This window comes from Dendrobates tinctorius, unplaced genomic scaffold (genome assembly GCF_039654945.1).
Source record: "Dendrobates tinctorius isolate UK_male_01 unplaced genomic scaffold, ASM3965494v1 ptg000164l, whole genome shotgun sequence".
NCBI classification, from domain to species: domain Eukaryota; kingdom Metazoa; phylum Chordata; class Amphibia; order Anura; family Dendrobatidae; genus Dendrobates; species Dendrobates tinctorius.
This window is the reverse complement of record NW_027361831.1, coordinates 6,468,034-6,487,925: the sequence shown is the minus strand read 5'-3', so window position 1 is coordinate 6,487,925 and position 19,892 is coordinate 6,468,034. Positions and strand designations below refer to the sequence as shown.

The 19,892-nt window shown below is 47.6% G+C and overlaps 1 protein-coding gene across 1 annotated transcript in view; it reads left to right on the top strand.

Moving 5' to 3' along the window:
• LOC141052997 (uncharacterized) overlaps positions 1–19,892 on the top strand; it is a 377,438-nt gene that overhangs the window by 342,007 nt on the left and 15,539 nt on the right. The window contains 5 exon segments of the mRNA XM_073550320.1: positions 4,546–4,894; positions 7,322–7,495; positions 7,579–7,702; positions 7,786–7,883; positions 8,082–8,172. Of these exon segments, the coding sequence (XP_073406421.1) occupies positions 4,546–4,894; positions 7,322–7,495; positions 7,579–7,702; positions 7,786–7,883; positions 8,082–8,172 (836 nt within the window).

The following is a 19,892-nucleotide window of genomic DNA, read 5'->3' as shown; positions in this document are numbered from 1 at the left end:
CTAGAAAAGGGAAGTATTAGACAAATTAGAGGAGGAAGAAGAATCTCCTTAACAATCCAGTATCATGTGATCCCTGCTGAGATGTGCTCATACTGTAGAAGCTATACATGTAATATAAGTATACTACAAGCACTATTGTTTTGAAGAGCTGTGATATATAATGGGGGTGAAAAAGTAGTAAAAAAAAAACCCTTTAAAGAGCCGTAGTAGAATATGAAGATGTTCCTCATCATGAAGTAGTTATTTCTCATTCCAGCAAAAAAGGAAGCACACTGTAGCGCCAAACCATGCAAACATGAAAAATGAATAATGAATTGCATTACTGCATTAGAAGTATGAAAAATTGAGAAAGTTTAGCGCATAAAATGGCCAAGTTATGTGTACTTGGAAGCCACGTTAAGGCATTTCTCGTTTTCCAGGTCCCTATTCTATGCCAATCCTGACTAAGACTGTAGTCTCCATCTGAATGGGAACCTATGAAAAATCCTATGTTAGGACTGAAGTCTATATCTCTGTGGAGGGGAAATGGCCCTGGTTTGATTAAAAACGCCTGCAGCTAACAGGTGGAGACTACTTGCTAATTCTGATTCCAGTGTCAGGAAATGAGATGAGAATTAGTGTTATGGAAGATGAGTCTGTGAGAAATGGATTCAGCTGCCGACTCCGAGGAAGAAACTGCTTGTGGTGTGTGTGGTTTAATATATATGGCAGAATGCGACGTACCAACAGACAACCCTGGCACAATAACACCACTAAAAATCTCCGGCAAGTGTCCAGGGCTGCAGAGCGGCGTTGGAAGAAAACAAATTCGCAAGACGACTTCACTGCATTCAAACAGGCAACACTCGCTTTGAAATCTGCCCTCACCTCTGCTAAACAGGCCTACTTCACAACCCCCGTATCTTCCCTATCCTACAATCCCAAACAGTTATTCAAAACTTTCAACTCCCTCCTCCGCCCACCACTGCCCTCTCCAACCTCCCTCATCTCTGCTGAGGACTTTGCCACACACTTCACACACACTTCAAAAATAAGATCTACCAAACAAGGCAAGTCTTCATTGTTCAACCACCACAACCCCTTTGTATACCAGACCAATGCCCAAACTCCAACATTACTGAAGGGAAGCTTAATCACCTCTTCTCCAAATTGCATCTCACAACCTGTGCACTTGACCCCATCCCATCCCACTTCCTCCCCAACCTCACAACCACACTTATCCCATCCCTAACCCACCTCTTCAACCTATCGCTAACGTCCGGTACCTTCCCTTCTGCTTTTAAACATGCCACAACCACCACGCCTATCCTTAAAAAGCCAACCCTCGACCCAACCGCTATGTCCAACTATCGCCCAATATCACTGCTCCCATTCGCTTCCAAACTCCTGGAGCTGCATGTCCTCACTGAACTTTGCTCCCACCTTTCATCTAACTTGCTCTTTGACAATCTACAATCTGGTTTCCGCCCCCACCACTCCACTAATACAGCCCTGACCAAAATTACTAACGACCTACTTACAGCCAAAGCAAACGGACAATACTCTATACTCCTGCTTCTAGAGCTGTCCTCTGCATTCGACACAGTTGACCTCTGCCTCCTACTACAGATCCTCTACTCCTTTGGCATCAACGACCTCGCCCTATCCTGGATCTCCTCATACCTCTCAAACCCGCACATTCAGCGTCTCCCACACTACCTCCTCATCCCACCCTCTCTCTGTTGGAGTCCCCCAAGGCTCTGTTTTAGGACCCCTACTCTTCTTAATTTATACCCTTGGCCTGGGTCGACTCATAAAGTCTCATGGATTCCAGTACCACCTGTATGCTGACGACACTCAGATCTACCTCTCTGGCCCAGACGTCACCTCTCTGCTGTCCAGAATCCCGGAGTGTCTATCAGCCATATCCTCCTTCTCCTCTCGCTTCCTCAAGCTCAATGTGGACAAATCCGAACGCATCATCTTTCCTCCATCTCACAGATCTTCCTTACCTGACCTATCTATCACAATTAATGACATCACACTTTCCCCAGTACCAGAAGTCCGCTGCCTCGGAGTAACCCTTGACTCTGCCCTGTCTGTTATGAATGGGTCACCGAGGAGGATAGCAGGTCCAGGCTAAGCCACAGAAAACCAGAGAGGTTGGTAACTAAGCGGATGCAAACCCCTGATCCTGTCCACACAACTAGCAGTAGCTGTGGAGCGTACCTACGATGATCCTAGACGCCTCGGCACAGCCGGAGAGCTAACTAAGCCTAAAGCAAGAAAGGGGAAATCTAAACTGCCCCGGAGCAGACCCCAAAGGAATAGATTGCTTCCAAACATATATTGTCGGTGAGACAAGATGAAAACACAAACACAGGCAGAAAAATAGACTGAGCAAATGATGGGGCCCACACTGACAGGACAGGAAAGGAAAGACACTGTCTGCAATCACGCAAAAAACCTTGCAAAAAAAGTCCAACACGTCTGATGCACAAAAACACTGAAGTTGCACGACTTCGCCCCCACTGATCAGCATTCTGGTATATTCTTAAAGCAAAGCAAAAAGAGACCAATATAAAAGGGGACAAAACAAACTGGCACATGCAGTAACATATGGGCGGTGATTCAGCACAGCCCCAGCCGGAGCTAGCTGACCCACACAAAGCAGAGATAAAACCAGATCAAATGCAAACAGAATAGCAAATGAACCACTTAGCTGAATATGCAGGGAAAGAGCAGGAGACATCAGACCTCAGGAGGCACAAGAAGAAAATCACCAGCAGGGATAGAGGGACTCAGCTGTCTTAAATCCCAATCAGAAACCCCAGATCTCCAGTCGTCTTCCTCATCATCAGGTGGCAAGCCTCTGTCAATCAGATCAGCTCCACTACCTCCAGCAACCACCAGAGGGAGCCCAGAAAGAGAACTCTCAATCTGACCAGCTCCACTATCTTCAGTAATCACCAGAGGGAAGCCAGAGAGAGTATTCACAACACCTGTCCTTCAAACCACACATCCAAGCTCTTTTTACCTCCTGTTGCCTCCAGCTCAAAAATATTTCCAGAATCCGTCCTTTCCTCAACCCTCAATCTACTAAAATGCTTGTGCACGCCCTTATCATCTCCCGCCTCGACTACTGCAACATCCTTTTCTGTGGTCTCCCTGCTAACACCCTCGCACCTCTCCAGTCCATTCTTAACTCTGCTGCCCGACTAATCCATCTCTCTCCTCGCTACTCCTCTGCTTCTCACCTCTGCAAATCTCTTCACTGGCTTCCATTCCCTCAGCGTATCCAATTCAAATTACTAATTCTGACCTACAAGGCCATCTATAGCCTGTCTCCCCATATGTCTCTGAACTAATCTTCCGTTACCTTCCCTCACGTAATCTTCGATCTTCCCAAGACCTCCTTCTCGCCTCCACACTTATACACTTCTCACCCAACCGCCTCCAAGACTTCTCCCGCATAGCCCCCATCCTCTGGAATTCTTTGCCCCAACATGTCCGACTATCAACCACATTCGGATCCTTCAGACAGAACCTGAAAACCCACCTCTTCAAGAAAGCCTACAGCCTGCAATGACCCCACTACCTCATCACCACTACTGGAGATATCACCTCAACCAACACTGGAACTGCTGCAACCCCCCAACCTACTGTCTCCTTCCCCACCATCCTGTAGCATGTAAGCCAGAAAGGGCAGGGTCCTCTCCCCTCTGTATCAATCTGTCATTGTAAGTTTGTTTACTGTAAGTGATATCTGTAGTTTGTATGTTACCCCTTCTCATGTACAGCACCATAGAATCAATGGTGCTATATAAATAAATATTAATAATATATAGGTTTTGGGGGGCGTGGCTTGCTGATGGCAGGATAAGACACACATTCACAGAGCCCCTGAATGACTCAGTGATTTAACAATTTCCTGACAGCCTTAGGCTAGGTTCACATTTGCGGATGGCCGGGCTGCAGACTACCTCCGTGAAGCTCAGCCTTCTGCCGCACCTCCTCCGGTCAGCTCCGTCTGCACGCTCCGCCTACGTCTGCATGCAGCCTGTGTACCTATATTTAACATTGGGTACACAGGTCGTACGGATGTATGTGGATGCCTCCGCATGTGTTGTTTTGACGATGCAACGACCGCATCAAATTGCAACATGTTGCGTTCGACGCGGGTCGCCGCATCATCAAAACGACGCATGCAGAGGCATCCGCATGACCTGCATACCCAATGTTAAAGATAGGTACGCATGCCGCATGCAGACATAGGCGGAGCTGACCAGAGGAATTCCGCAGTTCGGCCATCCGCAAATGTGAAGCCAGCCTTACAGTTTCTAAAGTAGCTTCATTGTGTCTATGGGCAAGAAGAGACCCTCTACGGCTCCAGCCCTGTCCCTTGCATCTTCAGACTCTAGTATTTCCAGATATATGCGTCCCAGGTCAGTTCCCTCTGGGCAGATTACACAGGAAAAGATGGCTCCTACAAACACTGCAGAATCTTCTAAGCAAGGTAAAAATTCACAACATGGGGCAGCTGTCCATGAGACCATTCCTTATCAGATTGCAAACCGAGGAGGAGGAGCGGGTTTGGCCAGAACATATTCATTCTATTCCCACACAGAGGGACATGGAGGAAATGTTCGGCAGACTAGAAGAGAAACAAGCTCATGCCATTGAGAAAGTGAACCAGGAAATTACTCATGTTGGCAATAGGGTGGAAAACTTGGAATCAGAGACACTATCTATACGCCAGAGACTTGATGAACACCACCTTGTTATATCTGAGCATACATCACAAATCTCAGACATGCTCACCAATCTTGAGGACATAGAAAACCGTCATAGGAGTAACAACCTTTGCATACGTGGCTTATCCGTGGATATCTCGCCTCAAGATCTGGAGAAAACTGTGCGTACCCTCTTTTGCACACTATTGAGAAGAGACCCTGATCATCATAATGAGTTGGACAGAGTTCATAGGTCTCTGGGTGCTAAATCACCCCCAGTATTAAGACCAAGAGACATTGTATGCAGAGTGCATTTTTTCAGAGTAAAGAAGAACATTTTACAGGCTGTAAGAGCCAAAGAAAATAATAAGTTCATGGATTGTGATGTTCAGATTTCCCTAGATGTAGCACGTCACACTCTCCAGCTTCGAAGAGCATTGCGCCTTCTCACCCAACCTCCTGTGTTGGCATTTGTGTTTCACCCGATTCTTCTCAATCGTGTCTCGTCATATGAATACAACAATTTATTAATATAACATGATAGAACGTTTCAATACTGCACTATACTCTCACTTTCCAAATAAGTATATGCTGGTTAATATACTTACATTTTGTTGATTGTACCTGTTGTGCAACCTGAATTTGATTTTGATGTATGTTGAAATATCAATTGTTAATTATAACTTCAATAAAAATATATTGAACCATAAAATATATAGATTTTATTAGTACAGTAGATATAAAGGCAAAAACTAACTACTGTGAAATAATAAATCTTTTGATATGTATCCCTTAATATCTCCATTAATTGTAATATTACAAGAGATTCTTTATGATGTTATGTGGGCTTCATCTTCTCCCTATTCAGGTTCCTACAATATCGGATCCTCTCTGTGGAGATCTATATTAAAGAATTTTCCTGATTTACCAGTCAAAGATGGATATGGACAGGGACAAGATGGCAGAGAGGATATTGCGCCTCACCCTAGAGATCCTCTTCCGGCTTACTGGAGAGGTGAGAGATTCTGATGACGTCACACAGGGCCGGATTAAGGTTGGTGGGGGCCCCTGGGCAGAAAATCTGGTGGGGGCCCCCATATCATTAACATTTTAGCCATAACAGTAGAGCGCGAACTGTAGCACTTAGATGTACAATCTAATCTTATCCTCTTGTTCTGCCACATTTCCACCACCACCATCATTGCATTCTCACCCACCACCCCATCATTGCCCTCTCGACCATCACCCCATCATTGTCTTCTCCCCATCACTGCCTTCTCCATCACCCCATCACTGCTTTCTCCTCATCACTCCCATCATTGCCTGCTCCATCACCCCATCACTCCCATCATTGTCTGCTCCATCACCCCCATCATTGCCTGCTCCATCACGCCATCACTCCCATCATTGCCTTCTCCATCACCCCATCACTGCGTTCTCCATCACCCCATCACTGCCTTCCCCCATCACTCCCATCATTGCCTGCTCCATCACTCCCATCATTGCCTGCTCCATCACCCCATCATTGCCTGCTCCATCACCCCCATCATTGTCTGCTCCATCACCCCATCATTGTCTGCTCCATCACCCCATAATTGCCTGCTCCATCACCCCATCACTCCCATTATTGCCTTCTCCATCACCCCATCACTGCGTTCTCCATCACCCCATCACTGCCTTCCCCCATCACTCCCATCATTGTCTGCTCCATCACCCCCATCATTGTCTGCTCCATCACCCCATCACTGCCTGCTCCATCACCCCATCACTGCCTGCTCCATCACCCCCATCACTGCCTGCTCCATCACCCCCATCATTGCCTGCTCCATCACCCCATAACTCCCATCATTGTCTGCTCCATCACCCCATCACTGCCTGCTCCATCACTCCCATAATTGTCTGCTCCATCACCCCATCATTGCCTGCTCCATCACCCCCATCACTCCCCTCATTGCCTGCTCCATCACCCCATCACTGCCTTCTCCATCACCCCCATCATTGTCTGCTCCATCACCCCATCACTGCCTGCTCCATCACCCCCATCATTGCCTGCTCCTTCACCCCATCACTGCCTTCTAGACCATCACTCCCATGTCCCATCACTGCCTCTGCCTGCTCCATCATACACACAGATATACACAGACACAGACATACATACATACATACATACACTGATACACACATACATACACACACAAGACACCACCTCTCTCCTCTCACCTGTCCTCCGCAGCATCGCCAGCGCTTCCTCCCTCACACAGCAGCGGCCGCTGAATGATGACGTGTGAAAACAGGAAGCGCGGCCTCCGGGCAGGAAGCAGGACGGACCCTTGCCGGCCGCTCCGTTCCTGCTATTCACTGACGGCGTCTAATATTTATCCTCGCGCTGCGTTGGCGGTCGCTGCCCAGTGGTGGGGGCCCCCTTAGAAGCTCTTGTGGTGGGGGCCCCGGGGCTGAAGCCCCGCCTGCCCCTCCTATAATCCGGCCCTGACGTCACATTACATCATTCTTATCTATGGGAATAACAAATGGACAGAACTGGAGAGGTGAGGACTCTGGAAATGTCTGTAGTGAGATTTATTAATGTGTCTCTCCATAACTAGGATTACACAGTAGTGAAGAAGACCTCTAGTGAGCGCTGTCAGGCCCTTGTGTCTGAGGGATGGGGAAGAGCTCTGAGCCCAATCATGGGGCCTCCACCTCACCCCGTGATATATGAGGATATCAATGACCAGAAGATCCTAGAACTCCTTTACAAGATGGTTGAGCTGCTGACTGGAGAGGTGACACTGCTGGGAATGCTGGGACATTATACAGTAATGCTATGAAGGGATCAGGGGGATGACGGTATCTTTGTATGTGTCAGGTTCCTATACGGTGCCAGGATGTCACCGTCTATTTCTCCATGGAGGAGTGGGAGTATTTAGAAGAACACAAAGATCTGTACAAGGACGTCATGATGGAGGTTCCCCAGCCCCTCACATCACCAGGTAATAGACAGAACTAAATACACACGGCCTATAATTATCTGTATGTAAAGAATGAATTCAGTCCCTGTATGTGTTTCCTCCAGTTCTATCCAGTAAGAGGACAACACCAGAGAGATGTCCCCGTCCTCTTCTTCCACAGGACTGTAAACAAGAAGATCCCAATGTTCCTCAGGATCATCAGGTAGATGGAGAGAAGGTGTCATGAGATCTCCCCTATGAAGTGTAGACGGCTTGAAAGGTCTTGTGCTCAGTCTTATTTTATCCACCAGTATTATATATTTTATACTTGTGTAATGAGAACGGTGGAGATGGCAGGATTAGAGCTGATGGTAGATGTGACTTCTCCATCTGTCTGTGACTTTTACAATATTTGTTTCAGGGTGAAGATCTGACCTATATTAATACTACAGGGACATATGTGAGGAGTGATGAGCAGTGTAAAGAGGAGACTCTTACATATGACTACCCAGGTGAGTAGTAACTTTTAAATGCAGAGAAGTCACTGGCTTTTTTAGTCACTGGCTGTCATGATAAGGGCATAGACACACTAGCAATTTAAAAAACAGTTTGATTTTGATGCAGGAGAGTCCGACAAGTGTAATGCAATTGTCATGCGTTTTTTGTGCGAGTACAAACAGATTTTTTTCACATATAGCATCCGATTTACATCCGAATGCAGTGTGAATGCAATCAGACTGCAATGCGATTTTAACGTGAGCTTTTACATAGAGCACTTTTCTGCCATTTACACATCGTTTTAAAATGAAATATTCTTCAAAACACACACACACACACACGAACACACACACACACACACACACACATATATATATATATATATGTGTATATATATATATATATATATATATATATATATATATATATATAATGTTATTTATTTATAAAGCACCATTGGTTCCATGGTGCTGTATGTCATGCTCATGCCCTGACTGGTGGGCGTGAGCCAGGGAGTTGTGGCCCCTCTGTCCCACACACCAGACTACCCTGGAAGGGGCTTAACTAGAACAGCTGCCTTTTTTTTCGCTGGAGAATCTGATGGTGAGGTCAAGCTTGTGCGGCAGGGAGCTGCCAGGTGCCACTCCAGGGTGGTGTCTGGCTGTGGCTGCTGATCCCACTGGGGAACAGGACACTTTGTTAGGTGCGACTGACAGGCAGGCAGGTGGGCACGGCTGGTACCCGGACAGGCAGGCATGGCTGAGACACTGGGCAGGCTGGCACAGCTGAGATCCAGGGCAGGCTGTCATGCAGAGACACAGCAGGCTGGCACAGCAGAGCTACAGGGCAGGCTGGCACGGCAGAGACACAGGGCTGGAGTGGTATATGAAGGAGCAGGTAGAGACCTGTTCACACAGCAGGTGCAAGTATTGGAACAGGCAGAATGGAGTGGAGTATGACGAAACAGGTTTGGAACTGTTCACACAGGAGGTGCAGGTACAGATGCAGGTAAGAAAGAGTGGAATATGAAGGAACAGGTTTGGACCTTTTCACACAGGAGATGCAAGTACGGATACAGGCAGGAAGGGGTGGAGTATGAAGGAACAGGTTTGGACCTGTTCACACAGGAGCAGAATCGCAAGGCTGCGGAGAAGAATAGTAGAGCAGCAAGAGGATCTGCAGCAGCAGAACCGCAAGAGTACGGAGCACAGGCAAACAGGGAGGATACGAGGAAAGACACAGCAGGGAAAGAAGCCAAAGACAAGGAGACAGACAAAGGTAGGAGAGAGTTCAGACTGGGTAACAGTACGAGACAAGGTACAGGGCCAAGGACATAGGGACCAGAGTATACACAGATACAAAGCAACGCTAGGAGTAACAGCACAGGGACCAGGAAATCCTGCCTCCTGGAGGGTGGCAGGACAGGTACAAGGCAAAGCTAGGACAGAGACCAGGATATACTGCTTCCTGGAGGGCAGACAGAGAGTACCAAGCAAAGCTAGGAGAAAGACCTCCAGGGAAGGAGGAACACAGAGGCAGACCTGGGCTGGCAGCTCAGTAGCAAGAGACTAACTGTTGTGAGTTCATTCTCTGGTTCACCAGTTGTGAGTTCTCCTTCCAGACTCCCTCTGGTGGTAACAGGAGGTAGTGAGGCTGATTTGATCGGTGGAGATCTGCCACCTGAGAATGAGGATGACGATTGGACCTCAGGAGTCTCAGATTGGATTTAAGACACCCGACGCCCTATACAGTTGCTGGTGATTCCTTCTGCTTGTCAGGTCTTGGTTCTCAGCTCTGTTCCAGTCAGCTCAAGCTAAGTTTCTCTGTTAATGTTCACACTTGATTTTGTTGGTTTATTCAGTTTTTTGTGGTCAGCCAGCCCCGGCTTTGGCTGTGTTGGATTTCCACTCTTATTTATCTGTATTTGCCAATTTGCATTTTGTACCTTATTAGTTTGGCCTCTTTTTGCTCTGTCTCAAAATATTTCAGAGTGCTGATATAGTGGGAGAAGTCTAGTGACTTCAGGGTTAATTTTGCTATCAGAAGTGTTGGACATTATTTTTGTACGGTTTTTTGCAGATTGCAGACAGTGTCTTTCCTTTCCTCTCCTTTCTAGTTAGTTTGGGCCCCCTCATTTGCTCAGCCTATTTTCCTACCTGTGTTTGTGTTTTCATCTTGTTTCACCGTCAATACATGTGTGGGGGCTGTCTATTCCTTTGGGGTCTGCTCTGGGGCAGTTAGTTTTCCCTTTTCTTGCTTTTGGCTTATTTAGTCCTCCGGCCGTGACGAGGCGTCTAGGTTCATTGTAGGCACGCTCCACGGCTGCTGCTAGTTGTGTGGTAGGATCAGGGATCTGCAATATGCATAGTTACCAACCTCTCTGGTTTTTCTGGGCTTAGCATGTTTAGGTTTTTTCCTCCTCGGTGACCCATTCATAACACTGAGCTAACACATTGCACAGGCAAGGTTCCAGAGGGAGGAGCTGCCCTAAATACTAGGTGGTAATTGGTCAGGGACAGATTAGACAGGTGCACCCTGACTCCATAAGAACCATAGAGTTCTGGCGCCGCGCCCCCTATACACACAGCCAGGACACATGCATGGAGCTGACAGTAGACAGAAATCACAGCATGGCCTGGAGCAGTGAGAAAGTTGGTGAGTGGGGAATGGGAGGCCATGCAGTGATGCCAGTAGGGTTGTTACAGTACCCCCCCTTTACTGCCCCTTTTTTTCAAGGCCTCCAGAATAACTTGTAGAAGAAGGATAGGAGCACACATAGTCAGAGCCATCACGACATTCCTCGGGTAGGAAGAGGTAGGTGTGACATTAGGGATCTCAGGTTGCCAAGTCTCTTTGTATCCAACAAGGGCAACTTCCCACACTGAAGATACAAGGGCCAGGATTTCTTTCATCTGGTTGACAGAAAGCAGGGACTTGGAAGCTTCTGTTTTGACCTCATCAACAACCGGCCCCCTGGAAACTGAAGACCCCTTCACTGGATCTAACTTCAGCCCGTTATCCCCAGAAAATTAGACCTCCTTCTTTGGATCAGAGGGAAGCACCTCCGCCTTGGCATCTTCACCAGCCAGCCAAATGGAAGCCGAGGGTACCCGTACAGGATCCATCTTCTGCCCGTTATCTAGAGAAAACTGGATCTCTACCACCGGGTTGGTGAAAAACGGGGACACACAAGCCTCTGTTCCAACCTCTTCATCCACCTGCCACATGGAATCCAAAGGCATCTATACAGGAAGCATCTTCTGCCCATGGTCCAGAAAAAACTTTCAAGAAACAGGGATGTTCCTGGGAACTGGTCACTGGTATTGTCACTGGAGGTGTGCGGAGAGGGCGCCACTGCTTCCTTCACTTCAGTGAGGTCAGCACACCGTGACTCAATAGCCAGCAGATCAGGTGGAGAACAAGACTGTAGATTGACCTTGCAGCTTAGGAACTAGATACCTCTGGAGACTAGATACAGTTGTGGCCAAAAGTATTGACACCCCTGCAATTTTGTCAGATAATACTCAGTTTCTTCCTGAAAATGATTGCAAACAAATTCTTTGGTATTATTATCTTCATTTAATTTGTCTTAAATGAAAAAACACAAAAGAGAATGAAGCAAAAAGCAAAACATTGATCATCACTTCCTGGCGCCGCTGGCGTGGTAGCCTGTTACAGTAGCTCCTTCTTTGCTCTCCTTTTTTCTCTATTTTTTCTATTTTTCCTTTCTCTTTTTTATTGTTACTCCAAAGGACATTACACTATGGAAAACCATAAGAGGACCTGGACCTTCGATGGACTTTTTACCTTGTTTTTACTTGGATCTATTGTGTTGGGAAATCCAGGAACTGAAAAAGACCCTATTGTCTACTCCAGAGAAGCTATACTGCTGCTTAGGGATACAGCAAGGCAGCATGCTGCTAATAGACCAGAGGACATTCTACCAGAAATAAGGAGGACTAAGAGAAGAGGTTGCAGAGCTGGAGCCCTCAGGAAAGCTAGATGAAGGCGCTATAGACCTGCTCTTCCCTCCGTCATTATGGGCAATGTGAGGTCACTCGGGAATAAGATGGACGAACTGTCGGCGCTGACCAGACATCATCGGGAATTAAGGGAGTGCAGTATGTTGCTGTTTACAGAGACCTGGCTCACTGAAGGTACTCCGGACACTGTTGTCTCGTTGGATGGCTTTAAACTCATTCGCACGGACAGGACAAGGGAGAGCGGTAAGAGGAAAGGCGGAGGGCTGGCGATATTTGTGAATGATAGATGGTGTGACTCTAGGCACATCGTGGTCAAAGAGCAAACATGCTGTAAGGACATTGAGCTATTAGCTATGGGCATGAGACCTTTTTACTTACCGAGGGAACTATCGCATGTAATCATGATAGCTGCATATGTCCCCCCTTCTGCGAAAGCTGATGCCGCCACTGAGGTCCTACAATCCACAGTGAGCATGATGCAGTCCCTTCACCCCCAAGCACTCCTTCTGGTTTCGGGAGACTTCAATCATGTGTCTCCAGCATCCATACTACACGGTTGCACAAAGTATGTTACCTGCCTCACTAGAGACAACAAAATATTGGACTTGTTCTTTGCCAATGTGAGAGGGGCATATGCCTCGTCAGCCCTACCGCCCCTTGGAAGATCGGATCACAACCTAGTGCACCTCCAACCCGTGTACAAGCCACTTGTACAGAGAGAACCTGCTGTCACTCGCACAGTGAGGATATGGACTGAGGAGAGTGATGATGCTCTGAAAGACTGCTTTGAAACAACCACTTGGGATGTGCTGCAAGATTCCTATGGTGATGACATGGATGGTCTCACACACTGTATAACGGACTACATTAATTTCTGTGTAGACAACACGGTACCCACAAAAGTAGTGAGGTGCTTCTCTAACAATAAACCATGGATCAGCCCCGGAATAAAGGCTCTTCTCACTCTTCTCAAAGAGAAGAAGTTGGCCTTCAGATCAGATGACAAGGGCAGGCTGAGAGATGTGCAGAAAGATCTGAAGAATCTAATCAGGCAGGGAAAGGCTAATTATAAGAGAAAGATTGAACTGAAATTGTCACAGAAAATGATTCATGAAGTCTGGGAGGGTCTAAAGTCTATATCTGGGCATAGACAGACAGTCTCCAGGATGGTTGTAGATAAAGAGGGGCTTAATGAACTTAATCTATTCTTTAACAGATTTAATCACACACTGGCTGCTCCTGCCCCTGCATACCATTCACACCTCTCTGCTAAAATAACCTCACCCCCTGCTGCAACTTGTCAACTGAGCCAGGGTCTGTTCTTCACAAGTACCCAGGTTGCAAAAGAACTGGATAAGATCAAAGTTTTGAAGGTTGCAGGTCCTGACGGCAACAGTGCAAGGCTAATCAGAACCTGCGGGCACCAGCTGAGTGAGATCATTACATATCTGTTCAATATGAGCCTGAGAATAGGTATAGTACCACAACTGTGGAAATTATCGTGTGTGGTACCAGTTCCGAAGAAACCTTATCCGAAAGACCTTAATGACTATAGACCTGTAGCATTGACATCACACCTGATGAAGGTACTAGAGAGATTGGTTCTCACACGTCTCCGTCCTCTAGTTAGCTCGGATATGGACTCTCTCCAGTTTGCCTACAGGCTGGGCATTGGTGTGGATAATGCCATTATCCACCTTCTAGATAGGACTCTCTCTCACCTGGAAAAACCTGGGAACACTGTGAGAATAATGTTCTTCGATTTCTCTAGTGCTTTTAATACCATACAGCCAGGTCTACTGAGAGACAAGCTGGGCCTTGTTGGCGTGGGCCTCCAACTCTCCACCTGGATCCTTAACTACCTCACGAACCGACCTCAGTTTGTAAAGGTTCGGGACAGTGTGTCAGACACGGTGATCTGCAATACACGGGCACCTCAAGGTACAGTTCTTGCCCCTTTTCTCTTCACACTGTACACTGCGGATTTTAAGTGCAACTCATCTACCTGCTACTTGCAGAAGTATTCTGATGACTCTGCAATAGTAGGCCTCATCACAGGAGGAGATGAAAGAGAGTACAGAGATACTAACCAAGCTTTTGTGGAGTGGTGTCAGAGGAACCACATTAGGATTAATTCCGGGAAGATCAAGGAATTGGTTGTGGACTTTTGCAAGGGAAAAAATCCACCAGTAGTGGTGAACATTCAGGGAAATGACATTGAGATGGTCGACACCTATAAGTACCTTGATGTGATCCTCAATAATAAGCTTGACTGGGCCCATCACTTAGATGCAGTGTACAGGAAGGGCCACAGTAGGCTTTATCTGCTCAGAAGGCATCCTTCTTCAACTCTGTTGTGGCATCAGTCATCTTCTTTGGTGTGGCGTACTGGGGTAGTGTCATATCAACCAGGGACAGAAATAGGCTGGACAAACTGATTAGAAGGGCCAGCTCTGTCCTGGGATGCCCCCTTGATCCAGTTCAGGAAGTAGGCGACAGGAGGATACTGGCCAAGGTGAGCTACATGATGCAGAATGATTCCCATCCCATGCATGAGACCGTGACAAAGATGTGCAGTACTGTCAGTGACCGGCTACTTCATCCTAAATGTGAGAGGGAGCGCTATCGAAAGTCCTTCCTTCCTGCTGCAGTTAGGCTGTATAACCAGCACTGTCCAAAACGGAGAATGACCCAAACAGTGAACTGATAGATCCAAAGTTGTGATAGTCCGGTTATATATATATATATTTTTTTTTTTCGTGTATGTACCTACCTACTGTCAATGTAATGCCTTTATGCATCTGTATCTGTACTTGTTCCTGCCTTGCTGCTGTAATGCTCTGAATTTCCCCATGGTGGGACGATTAAAGGATTATCTTATCTTATTTCACACGAAACTCCAAAAATGGGCCAGACAAAAAGTATTGGCACCCTCAGCCTAATAATTGGTTGCACAACCTTTAGCCAAAATAACTGCGACCAACCGCTTCCGGTAACTATCAATGAGTTTCTTACAATGCTCTGATGGAATTTTAGACCATTCTTCTTTGGCAAACTACTCCAGGTCCCTGATATTAGAAGGGTGCCTTCTCCAAACTGCCATTTTTAGATCTCTCCTTAGGTGTTCTATGGGATTCAGGTCTGGACTCCTTGCTGGCCACCTTAGAAGTCTCCAGTGCTTTCTCTCAAACCATTTTCTAGTGCTTTTTGAAGTGTGTTTTGAGTCATTGTCCTGCTGGAAGACCCATGACCTCTGAGGGAGACCCAGCTTTCTCACACTGGACCCTACATTATGCTGCAAAATTTGTTGGTAGTCTTCAGACTTCATAGTGCCATGCACACGGTCAAGCAGTCCAGTGCCAGAGGCAGCAAAGCAACCCCAAAACATCAGGGAACCTCCACCATGTTTGACTGTAGGGACCGTGTTCTTTTCCTTGAATGCCTCTTTTTTTTTCTCCTGTAAACTCTATGATGATGCCTTTGCCCAAAAAACTGTACTTTTGTCTCATCTGACCAGAGAACATTCTTCCAAAACATTTTAGGCTTTTTCCAGGTAAGTTTTGGCAAACTCCAGCCTGGCTTTTTTATGTCTCGGGGTAAGAAGTGGGGTCTTCCTGGGTCTCCTACCATACAGTCCCTTTTCATTCAGACACCGAAGGATAGTACGGGTTGACACTGTTGTACCCTCGGACTGCAGGGCAGCTTGAACTTGTTTGGATGTTAGTCGAGGTTCTTTATCTAACATCCGCACAATCTTGCGTTGAAATCTCTTGTCAATTTTTCTTTTCCGTCCACATCTAGATAGGTTAGCCACAGTGCCATGGGCTTTAAACTTCTGGATGACACTGCGCACGGTAGGCACAGGAACATTCAGGTCTTTGGAGATGGACTTGTAGCCTTGAGATTGCTCATGCTTCCTCACAATTTGGTTTCTCAAGTCCTCAGACAGTTCTTTGGTCTTCTTTCTTTTCTCCATGCTCAATGTGGTACACACAAGGACACAGGACAGAGGTTGAGTCAACTTTAATCCATGTCAACTGGCTGCAAGTGTGATTTAGTTATTGCCAACACCTGTTAGGTGCCACAGGTAAGTTACAGGTGCTGTTAATTACACAAATTAGAGAAGCATCACATGATTTTTCAAACAGTGCCAATACTTTTGTCCACCCTCTTTTTTTATGTTTGGTGTGGAATTATGTCCAATTTCGCTTTAGGACAATTCTTTTTGTGTTTTTTCATTTAAGACAAATTAAATGAAGATAATAATACCAAAGATTGTGTTTGCAATCATTTTCAGGAAGAAACTGAGTATTATGTGACAAAATTGCAGGGGTGTCAATACTTTTGGCCACAACTGTAGTTCCAAACGCAGCACCACGCTGGGTCTTCGGACCCGAACGGGCAGTAGAGTACCCGACTTAGAACGACCGACGGGCAAACTGGTCAACAAGTGAAAGACAAATTTCTTCAAATATAATGCTCCGATTTGGAGCTGTAGTTGTCCCTTCGACACTGGACTGTTCATAAGTAGGGGTCGGCCATCACCAAACACCTTCACAGGATTCTGGAGCTGTGGAACAGGAAACCCACACAAACTCCATCTGGCTTGCAGCTTTAACACATCTGCAGGCCTGAAGCTCCCACAAGGCACCGGAACAGTCACCGACTTTAGTGGAAGGGAAATACTCTCTCCAAGGGCAGCCTCTCCTACTGGCCCAAGGTTCTGGAGCTCTAGATCCCCTGGACAGAGACCGTCTGGGTGTTCTTCACAACCGCAGTGACATCGTATGCCCTTACGACTGATTTCGGGCTGCTGCTTTCCCAGCCCACTCATCAACCTTCTTAGGCTTCACTCGGATAGTTGCCTTAACGAATAGAGGAACTGGAGGGTCACAGACGGTTGTGGTCTGGTGCGGCGGTTTCTTCACAGGCTTCGCCCGTCTCGAGCGGTTCATGGCGATAGGATCCCCTGCTACCCAGAGGGGACTAATATATATTAAAGCATCTGCTAGGTAGGACATGATGTATCCCACCTTAAGCCAGTCAGAGGGGAAACAAGCTGCATTCCGCAGGATGTAGCACAGGCACTGTTCCAGGAACCTTTGGCATTCTTCAGGATTCCCATAGAGTCTGGGTGGGTCTGCTGGGTCGTGCTTCTCATAGGCCAGAAGTTGCTCGTAGATAGCCTTAGAGACTACGATTGGGTCAGAAGTCTCAACAATCAGAACCACCCTTGGTGGAACAAATTTTTCAGGTTGCTCATACGGGCAAGACAAAAGTCCATGATGCTCTGCGAGCGGAAGGACATGGGACTCAGCGGGGACCATGGCCTGTGCAAACTGTCACGCTCATGCTCTAACTGGTGGGCATGAACCAGGGGGTTGTGGCCCCTCTGTGCCACAAAGCAGACTACCCTGGAAGGGGTGTGACTAGGACAGTTGCCTTGGTTTTCGCTGAAGCCTCTGATGGTGAGGTCAGGCTTGTACGGAAGGCAGCTGACAGGTGCCACTCCAGGGTGGTGTATGGCTGTGGCTGCTGATCCCACTGGGGAACAGGACACTTGGTCAGGTGCGACTGACAGGCAGGCAGGTGGGCACAGCAGACACGGCTGGTACCCGTGCAGGCAGGCACAGCTGAGACACTGGGCAGGCTGGCACGGATGAGACACAGGGCAGGCTGGCACGGCTGAGACACAGGCAGGCTGGCACAGCTGAGACACAGGGCAGGCTGGCACAGCTGAGACACAGGGCAGGCTGGCACGGCAGAGACACAGGGCAGGCTGGCATGGCAGAGACAGGGCAGGCTGGAGTGGTATATGAAGGAAAAGGTAGAGACCTGTTCACACAGCAGGTGCAGGTACTGGAACAGGCAGAACGGAGTGGAGTATGACGAAACAGGTTTGGACCTGTTCACACAGCAGGTGCAGGTATAGATACAGGCAAGAAAGAGTGGAATATGAAGGAACAGGTTTGGACTTTTTCACACAGGAGATGCATGTACGGATACAGGCAGGAAGGAATGGAATATGAAGGAACAGGTTTGGACCTGTTCACACAGGAGATGCAGGTACGGATACAGAAAGGAAGGAGTGGAATATGAAGGAACAGGTTTGGACCTGTTAATACAGGAGGAGAACTGCAAGGCTGTGGAGAAGAATAGTAGAGCAGCAAGAGGATCTGCAGCAGCAGAAGAGGAACCAAGCAGAACCGCAAGAGTACAGAGGCAAACAGGGAGGGCACAAGGAAAGACAGCGGGGAAAGAAGCCAAAGACAAGGAGACAGACAAAGGTAGGACAGAGTTCAGACTGGGTGACAGTACAAGACAAGGTACAGGGCCAAGTACACAGGGACCAGAGTATACACAGATACAAAGCAAGGCTAGGAGCAACAGCACAGGGAGCAGGAAATACTGCCTCCTGGAGGACGGCAGGACATGTACAAGACAAAGCTAGGACAGAGGCCATGACATACTGCCTCCTGGAGGGCAGACAGAGAGTACCAAGCAAAGCTAGGAGAAAGACCTCCAGGGAAGGAGGAACACAGAGCAAGACCTGGCAGCTCAGTAGCAAGAGACTGAATTATCAAATTGCTCAGGCAAGGTTCCAGTGGGTGGAGCTGCCCTAAATTCTAGAGAGCTCTTGTTAATTGGTCAGGGACAAATTAGACAGGTGCACCCTGACTCCATAAGAACCAGAGAGTTCTGGCGCCGCCCCACTATACACAGCCAGGACACATGCACACAGCAGACAGGAGACAGAGCATGGAGCTGGCAGTAGACAGAAATCACAGCATGGCCTGGAGCAGCGAGAAAGTTGTTGAGTAGTGAATGGGAGGCCATGCAGCGATGCCAGCAGGGTTGTTACACTGTACATGAGAAGGGGTTACATACAAATTACAGATATCACTTACAGTAAACAAACTGACAATCACAGACTGATATAGAGGGTAGAGAGGACCCTGCCCTCGCGGGCTTACATTCTACAGGATGGCGGGGAAGGAGACAGTAGGGTGGGGGGTTGCAGCAGCTCCAGTGATGGTGAGGCGTTAGCTCCAGTAGTGGTGAGAAGGCAGCGGGAATCATTGCAGGCTGTAAGCTTTCCTCAAGAGATGGGTTTTCAGGTTCCGTCTTGAAGGATCCGAGTGTGGTTGATAGTCGGACGTGTTGAGGCAAAGAATTCCAGAGGATGGGGGCTATTCGGGAGAAGTCATGGAGGCAGTTGGGTGAGGAGCGAATAAGTGTGGAGGAGAGAAGGAGATCTTGGGAGGACCGGATATTACGTGAGGGAAGATATTGGGAGATTAGTTCAGAGATATATGGAGGAGACAGGTTATAGATGGCCTTGTATGTCAGTATTAGTCATTTGAATTGGATACGCTGAGGGAATGGGAGCCAGTGAAAAGATTTGCAGAGGGGAGAAGCGGAGGAGTAGCGAGGAGAGAGAGATGAATTAGTCGGGTGGCAGAGTTAAGGATGGACTGTAGAGGTGCGAGGATGTTAGCAGGGAAGCCACAGAAAAGGATGTTGCAGTAGTCGAGGCGGGAGATGATGAGGGCATGCACAAGCATTTCAGTAGATTGAGGGTTGAAGAAGGGACGGATTCTGGAAATATTTTTGAGCTGGAGGCGACAGGAGGTAGCGAGAGCTTGGATGTGCAGTTTGAAGGACAGGGCAGAGTCAAGGGTTACTCCGAGGCAGCGGACCTCCGGTGCGGGGGAAAGCGTAATGTCATCAATTGTTATAGATAGGCTGGG